Genomic DNA, 9,223 nt, shown 5'->3' with positions numbered 1-9,223 from the left:
TGTCGGGAAGAAGATTTATACACTTTTCAGTAAATTTCGGCCAACAGACGAAGTTCTTTACAGTTTTTCAGTAAGTTTTGGAGAGTAAGTTTTGGACAAAAGTGACCACTTAGGTCTCTTATACCGTCGAGAATTTTGGTTAAATAAGTGGACTGTATAATTATTGTGATTTGACCCCTATGTTGTTGGACTGGGATGTGCAATCTTTATGGCATGCCTACAAACCAGAAACTCAGGTGGTAGGATTACAATCAATCATTCATGAGGTTTTACAGTTTTATGGCAGAAAAATAAACCAAGAAAGCTGCCATAGCTGTGCACATTTATGTTAATCAAACAAACAATACAACTGACACAATTTATTGCAATCTAGCGACAGTTATGCAAACAATGGATTGGACCACACGGTCTCAAGGAGCACAATCATGGACAGTAAATGTACCACATCGCACAGCATAACGTAAGCTGTATAGTTCACAAATACAATATCCCAACACTAGAATGAGATATTACTGGAAAACTTAAAGAAAATTTCTGGACATACAATGGGTAGAGCTAAAGATATTTGCTGATAATCTATACTGACTGGACTTTTTCGCAGATCATTGCCGGCTTTCTAGGAGGCTCTTGCCGTACCTCTGTACTCTATGGGTGGCTGGAGAGGAGGATGCCTGAGTCGTCTACTGACCTTTCATACCAAGGCTCAGGGACTGGTTCTTAGATATTTGAACTTTTTTCAAGTGTAAAGACAATTTTGTTCCTACACGTTATACAAACCCTCAGTCCATTATGTTAGGAATTACTTTCAGTGAAGGCCAGAAATCGGCTGTCGAACCTTCAAACAAGGTGGTTAGGCATTTAGCTATGGTGCAGTAGTTGGGAGTCCTGTCCAGACCGGATGTAAACATTCCGATTTGCTTTTGGCCACCATTGAGTGAGGACATGTCTCCACCTCTCTGCCCAACTGTTGTTGAATTGTTTTCAGCTTTACCAGTGGGACCTTTCCTTGTTGATTGATGGGATCTTTCCTTGTTGATTGAATTATACGACTAATTCTGTGTTTGTGATTTGTAATATCTGAATCATGCAAACTCATGAATCTAGTAAGCCAAGTAAATGCTCTGCCTCCCAACATGTGTGTCTGGGAGTAGGGGGCAAGAAATGCGATAACTTCTGCTCATTTCCCAATGTTGACCCTCACTCCTTTTGTACTAGATGCTGGGGGCATGAGTGTTGTAGATCACTGACTTATACTGAGTCGTCTAAGCTGTGGGAGAATTTTAATGGGAGGAAGATGTCTCGGGGGAAGGTTACTGGCGCTTCGTCTGAGGGTAAAATGCCCCCGATGATGCCAGTAGTGGCTGATCCTTTGTCATCCTTCCTTCCTCCCAACAAGCCTACTCTTCTTGCTGTTTCCACTGCGGAGGGAATGTCTCCTTCCGCTTCTTACTCTGACTCATAGAGTGAAGAAGATGGGGTGGGGGCGCCAGTGCCCAGGATGACCTCTCTCCAGGGGCCTCTTCTTGCTCCAAGGGGGATATTTCTCCCTCGGGGTGAGGAGGGACTCCTACTAACTCGTTTCCTCAGGTGTGGTGGCATCACAGTTTGGGGATCTGCAGTAGGCTTGTTTGACACTAGGCCTCCCTGGCACTCCCTCATTACAAGGACTAGTGTCACACTTCTCTGGCACTCCTGTGACTCATGTGGTAGTGGTGGCGACATCATCAACTGTGTCTACACATAGATTTGCGTCAGTTCCAACAATGGTGTTTGCCAACGCGACTCCCTCACTGGTGATGGGCACTCACCTCCATATTCCTACAACCCAGCCTTCAGTGCCACCTCCACCTGGGATCGTTGTGACCCCCAACCACAGGATATAGGCACTCATTAAGTGACTTCTCACCTTTCTGCTTTGAAGAAGTGTTAAACACTACTGACAGTGGTAAGGTTGTATTTTCTATAGTTACCCCAAAGTGTGGCATATAATAGCCTTCTCTTACAGGACTCTTTACTTTGCTAATAAACCCATCATCTACGTAAGTCTGAATCACGTCTGAATATTGCTGATGGCATACAGGATCTCTATTGAATTGTGTTCTCAAGGATTTCCATTGAGCAATAGCAAGCTTAAAATTGGTAATCGGCTTCTCCCAATCATGGAACACACACTGACCACATAACCTCATGAGGTTTACTATACACTGCCCATGATACGGTGCACCGTGTCATGGCATGAGACAGTGAATTGCTCATTTGGCTGAATGCCAGAAGTATCTAATCTCCACTACTCAAATATGTCATGCTCAGTCTCATGCACTTGACATACATGCAGCATTCTCACAGTGGATGTGTCAACTCCCTGTGTAGCCCAACCTGGGAGTCTCCCATATGGGGATACCCCAATTGGTGTTATGAATAAACCAATACCATCACATTTTTCCAGACCATACACAAAAGGATTGAAATAGTTTGCTCCTATCAGGATTTTTACATTTTGTAACATATCACTATTTACCTCCTGGTCAGCTAATACATAACCATTACTTTCTAAATGCCCTCAGACATTCATTAGCCTGATGTTATGAAGGGGCACATTCACTTTGACATGCACTAGTAACTTTAGCCTTAGTATTCGTTGGCCTATCTTTAGTGTACATGCTACCAAATGAAACTCTCCCTCTATAACATCAGATTCTGTCACAAAGGGAGCTATGTTCAAGGAAACTTTCTTAAGGACTGGAAATTTTAATATGGTGGCCAGATGATTTCGTATGAAGTTCCTTTGGTATTTGGTATCAAAGAATACTTGAGTTACTTGCTCTTGGTTGTTACTGTTACTTATCATAGCTGAGGCGGTTGGCAAATATATAATTCTACTCTATTATTATGATTAATTTTATTAGCATTGACAGTTGGTTTTTCATCTGATTGATTGCTAGAATTACTTACATTAGACCTTTTCTTTGGGCTCTGCTTATGAGTGGTAGCCATAGACACAATGTTAATTTTAGTAAATGGATTATTATTGGAAGTTATGTTAGCATTTTGGTCAGATTTCGGATTACTTGAACAATTTTGGTTATTGACACTCACTACTACAAGGTCCTTTTCCAAGGAAATTAAAACACTTATTGTTCTGGATTAAGACCCCCTTTCCGTCGTTTACATAAGCAAATTTGTGACATTCATTCACAGAGTGTCCTTTGTTACAAAAGGAACATGATTTAATGCGATCGGCAGCTGCTGGCTGTTCAATCTTGGACTTTGAGGAGTCTGACAATGATGAGTGCATCATAATAGCAACATCACTCCAAGTGTGGATATGAAAATCTAGAGCATTGTACAATTCAGTTAAAGAGTAATCTGCCTTCCACAGAAAATTGAATATTTGAAGGTAGACTCCCCTAGCAACAAGATTCTTGTTCACAAGGTTAAGAACTAGTCCTTCTCCTCCAGTGATTGAACTACTTCTATCAATCTTTTTTAGTACTGAATTAAGTTCAATACAGAACTTTCTCAAACTAGCACACTCAAATGTAGGAATTGGCAATCCCCCTAAATGGTTAAACAATAGTGCCAACGTCTGTTGTGCATTGCCATAAATCTCATCAAGCAATTGGATTGCTACCTCATAGTTCTCTGTTACACTCAATGACTTAATCACTTTGAGTGGCTCCTCTTCTCCTAGCAGGCTTAGTAAGTGTGTGAACTTTGTGATTGGGTTCAGTTCTGTACGTTTGGGCACAAATACATTAAACAGTTGTCTGAAGGTTTTGTATTCACTTAATTCTCCTTTAAAAAGTGGTAATTGAATCTCCTTTAGCTTGCCTTGAGAAGGTTGACATATCTGAGCAAGTTGTGATTCCCTGGCCTAAAGGGAACTTTCTGCAGCTACAGCATTGCTGAGCGCATTATATATACCTTCCTTGGTAACACCATCTAATTATACTCCAGATTTACAAAATTCTTTGAGTTCACTCAACTCTCTTGATAAGATCCTTGTAAGTTTCTATGGCATGAGACTTGCAGTTCCCGGTCTGCCTGGTTACAGTAATGACTTCTTCCCAGCTTTATCCCTATTTGGGGTCGCCGTTTTTAATGAGTCTCTTCTATCTACCTCTGTCCTGTGTCATTTCCTCCCGTACTCCCTTCTCTCTCTAATGCAATCTCTCCACCTGGTCTTAGGTCTTCCTCTCCTTTGTATTGCATCTACCACCATGTCCATCACTTGTGTTGCTCTTCTCTTCTCGTCAGGTGGCCATACCATCTTAACCTTGCCTCTTGCACTTTCTTTGATGCTTCAGTGACCTTTACTGTACCCCTAATATGTTCATTTCTAACCTGTCCATTTTGGTCACTCCGCTCATCCACCTGAGCATCCTCATCTCGGTTATGTCCAACTTTTTGCCCTCTGTTTTCTTTAATGGTGCTGCTTCCAATCCATATGTCATTGCTGGTCTGCCCTTTAATCTCATAGGGACTTTCCTATCACATAATTATGACACCGGACACCTTCCTCCAGTTCTTCCAACCACACTGAATGTGGTTTTTATTTCCTCTTCCATGTTTCCCTCATTGTTAATCACTGAGCCAAGGTACAGTAATGACTAAGGAGAGTAATTAACATTGCCATTCTGTCTATGCTACTTTACTGAACTACTTTACTATGGGAATCTACTGTGCAGTGCAAGTCATGCACTCTGAACTGCAATCTTACTTGCACAGTAGCTGAATGATGTTGCAATCCGCAACTGCATATCATTAGCATTCACCATCCAGGCTTGAGCATTGTTCGATATGTCCAAAATTGTCCATATTAACGTTACTTTAATGTTATTCTAAATGGAAATACCCTACCACATGTTTTCTGGCTTGCAATCTACACATCCGGTCTGCTGAAGGACTACTATGTCGAGAATTTTGCTTAAATAAGTGGACTGTATAATTGTGATCGAGCCCTGATGATGTTGGTTTGGGATATGCAGTTCAATCAAACATTCAAGAGGTTTTACAACTTTATTATAAAAAAAAAAAAAACTAAGAAAGCTGCTAAAGCTGGGCACATTTATGCTAATCAAACAAAAAACAAACAACACAACTGACACAATTTAATGCAATCTAGCAACAGCTATGTAAACAATGGATTGGATCACATGGTCCCAAGGAGCGCATGTTTAGAAATAATGAATATGAAATCATCACGGATAATGTTGCACCTCACACAACATAATGCCAGCTAAATTGTTCACAAATACAATATTCCTATCTCTAGAATGGGATAGTACTAGAAAACTTATATAAAAATTTCTGGACATAGCACGGGTAGTAGTGCTAAAACTCTCTAAAACGACTCAAATTTACATTGTCGTACTTTACAGCAGACTTTGGGCAATCTTTCATGGTCGCAGGATTCCTGAGATATTTGCTGATAATCTATAGTGACTGGACTTTGCAAATCATTGCCGGCTTTCTAGTAAGCTCTTGTACCTCTGTACTCTGTGCAAATCATTGCCGGCTTTCTTGTAAGCTCTTGTACCTCTGTACTCTGTGCAAATCATTGCCGGCTTTCTAGTAAGCTCTTGTATCTCTGCACTCTATGAGTGGCTGCAGAGGAGGACGCCCGAGTCGTCCTCTGCGCTTTATGCCAGGCTCGGGGCTGGTTCTCGAATATTCGGACATTTTGCAACTGAAGACAACTATTTCCTCGGAATTGTGATCGTAGAAGCTGTCCTAAACTAAGTGTGCTGCCTTCGGCCCACGTTACAAAACTTTACAATATTACGCAAAGAACATAATATTATCATCAAAAAGGGTCAAACGAAGGCTTCGCATTTCGACCACGTCACTTTGTCGGGCATACAATACTCGTTCAAGCTATTGCGTTCGAGAAACGCAATACATTAAGACTATTTAAAACGACTAGGTATGTAGATGACGTCAAAAATTCAGCTGTAAATTTTTGTCGACAGATACATACATGTTTAAAAAAGGAACAGCAAAAGGGAATAAAAACAATTTGAACGATAAATGAAACAATCTGAACGAAACTTACTGAAACTATAAAGAGTCTTCATGATGACTCTAAATTTGATTTCAATAGACCCATTTCCAACGTGAACCAATAAAAAGCCACTACGTCGCGGCATCTAAAATCTCCATCTGCAAGATCCTGTTAAATCTGTATCATTCTTTTAAAAACAGCATAAATAAATCACTATTTATTGAAAATTAATGCACTTGAAAAGGGAATTCGGACGGAGGTACGATCCAGCATAAATGAGAAGGAAGAAGAATAGTTTATTCTTCTAAGACTAAGACAACAGTGCACTGGCCTTGGATTTCTTCGGATATAAAAAATATCAGTTACTTAATGGCTTTTTAGAAAGAGGATTACGGTTTTGGCTTTATTTGACAAATTTAGGCTGTTTTTTCCTCAAGTGGTGAACTGTAGGCATTAATATAAGGCATAATTAAATGGTGTCTGCAGCTTACCTTATGGTCCATAGCTACGCCCACTTTGTTCAGCCTTTGGCTGTATCTCCTCTATTCCCGCTTCATTTCTTCAATTATGCTGTTCAACATCTCTAATAATAATTCCTTAGTGCAATTTTGGTATTTTCTCTAAATTCCACGTTTATCTATCTCTTTATATTGCTATCCAACCACTCCAACTCCTTCTTTTCACTCTCTGAAACCCTCAGTGGCCCTAAAATGCCAACCAGTGCATAGCCTGACAACCTGAATTTCATAAGAAATTCAGGTTGTCAGGCTAATTTCTAAACACTAAACAATTCTACAGAGTCCACAGACTAAAAAAAGAAAAACCACGTCTTAAGTCAAAAGCTAGTAAGATTGGAAATTAACTTTGTCTGATATACCTACTACATCTCTGTCACAAAATACAATAAATTCTGCAGAAGAATTTCTGATTTTTCATGGTATTACTTGCAGAATCACGTAGGAGAGTGTTTGGGCATTTGTGATTTTATAAGTACTTGTATGTAAGAGCCTTAAAAAGTGAGTATAAGTAAGTGTAAGTAGCGCTTTTTGTACACACACACACTCACATGTGTAGATATATATATATATATATATATATATATATATATATATATATATATATATATATATGTGTGTGTGTGTGTGTGTGTGTGTGTGTGTGTGTGTGTGTGTGTGTGAATGGGAGTGAACTATTGAAATATTTTTTAAAGTAATTTATTTTTGATTGCGTTGAGGCAGATGTAACGGTTACGTGATGTTTATATAAAAGGATTCATAGACTATGACAGTTTCTAAAGGCCTGCCCACACTAGGAAAAAATTGTTTGGAAAGTTTCCAAACTGTTTGCAAACAATGTTTCCTGTCCAGAACTCAGTTGTCGTCAGGATGCTTGTCGGTGCAATAGCCAATCTATAGTAGCTATTCTGCTTGGCTATTTGTGTGTGTGTGTGTATGTATATATGTATGTATGTATATATATGTACGTATCTAGAGTAAATGACCGAGCGGCGACATAGAGGCCACCTCTCCCAGAACACTGCCACTTGAATTATGCCATTATTTCATAATTTAGGAGAAAACACTTACTTCGAGAGGTGTATAAAGGTCACGTTGTATTGCCTGGATGGGCCAAAACTCTTTGACTGATGTTCATGGCAGCGAATTCAAGTAATTTTTCGGGAAGGTGGCCACGTTCTGGGATAGGTGGCCGTTATGTCGCCGTTCGGTCATTTACCCTATTTTCAATTCTGCCAGAAGCAAGTCAGCATGACGCGCTCTTTTTTCTAAAAACTTCCTTACCCATCTCTTTTTTCTTGCTCTTATCCCTCTTTGAGTGCATTAAAATAGCCAAACAGAATACTACCGCTCGGCTATTGCACCGACAAGCATCCTGACGACAACTGAGGTCTATACAGGAAACATTGTTTGCAAACAGTTAGGAAACTGTTTCCAAACAATTTTTTCCTAGTGTGGGCAGGCCTTTAGAAACTGTCATGGTTTATGAATCCTTTAACATAAACATCACGTAACCTTTACGTCTGCCTCAACGCAATCAAAAATAAAAATAAATTACTTTAGAAAAATATTTCAATAGTTCACTCCCCTTCAAGTATGTAATATAATAATAATAAATAAATTCAATTCTTAAAATATCCTAATATTTATTTTCGTTCACGGGCGCAACAAGAAAAAAGGGACGATTCTTAAAGAATTATTATATAAATATTAATTTCTATTCACGCACTCAAAAATAATAATAATAAAGAATATTATTCTTAATTTATTGTAAAATTCATTTGCAGTCATGTACCAAAATAAGAATATAGATAATACAAAATAAAAATAGATTTTTTCTCTCACCGTGATTTCTGTTGGCGCCCATGACGACAAGTAACACTTTTTATCCATCCGCCCTCCAGCTCTCGACTGACATTAGCTTACAGTGTTACAGTTCTGACTGTGAGTGGCCTTAGTGATGGTTGAATATGTTTTGCTGAGGCACGTTCACTCTGAGTCTTCAAGGGAAAGAAGAGGAAGAAGAAGAAGAAGAAGTGGACAATAGCAGATCATAACTTCTTTCAACCTTCAGTTCTGTTGCTATCTTATATTTTTTTTATTATTCCTTCATTCATTCATTTTAACCTTTTTGTATCATGCATATTAACTCATTTAACTTTCGTAAATACACCTAAATAATAATATCAAATAACTATCGAACAAATCAATAAAATTGAAACAGCAAACAATCTTGAGTATAAACTCGTTTTTCTTTCTCCCCTGGTTAAGAATTCTGAGTAGGATTTATTAACGCTTTAAATCTTCCTCCATGACTGAAAAGTTCATAGCTATTATTAGGAATAATAATAATAATAATAATAATAATAATAATAATAATAATAATAATAATAATAATAATAATAATAATGGAAGTGACAGCTTATGATTCTAGGTAAGTTGATGTTCGTTCATGGTTACAGAATATGATTTGATAAAACTAATTCACGGCTCTATCAAGCGATTTTAAAAGGTACAAAATCTCTCTCTCTCTCTCAATTAAACCCCAAGACAGCTGGTCTCCAGCTTATAAAAGCAATGGTCCTCCATTCAAGATTCAGCCTAAAAGTGCAGCTGCATTTGCTTGAAAATGTCCCCAGTTACTTAACCTTCATTAAGACTTCTGTCAACTTTAGCGTAGTAACACCCGCCACCCTACTCTCTC

At 38.7% G+C, this 9,223-nt stretch overlaps 1 protein-coding gene across 2 annotated transcripts in view; it reads right to left on the bottom strand.

Annotated features, from left to right (window-relative positions):
• LOC135205542 (sodium-independent sulfate anion transporter-like) overlaps positions 1 to 8,519 on the bottom strand; it is a 44,503-nt gene extending 35,984 nt beyond the window's left edge. The window contains exon 1 of one of the 2 annotated variants that reach the window (XM_064236301.1): positions 8,365 to 8,519. In XM_064236301.1, coding sequence (XP_064092371.1) covers positions 8,365 to 8,386 — 22 coding nt within the window. In that variant the 5' untranslated portion in view covers positions 8,387 to 8,519. The remainder of the gene's footprint in view (positions 1 to 8,364) is intronic. The other variant, XM_064236300.1, reaches the window with a different exon arrangement.
• Positions 8,520 to 9,223: the final 704 nt, after the last annotated feature.

This window comes from Macrobrachium nipponense, chromosome 24, assembly GCF_015104395.2.
Source record: "Macrobrachium nipponense isolate FS-2020 chromosome 24, ASM1510439v2, whole genome shotgun sequence".
In the NCBI taxonomy this organism is placed as follows: Eukaryota; Metazoa; Arthropoda; class Malacostraca; order Decapoda; family Palaemonidae; genus Macrobrachium; species Macrobrachium nipponense.
This window is presented reverse-complemented; position numbering and strand designations above follow the sequence as displayed.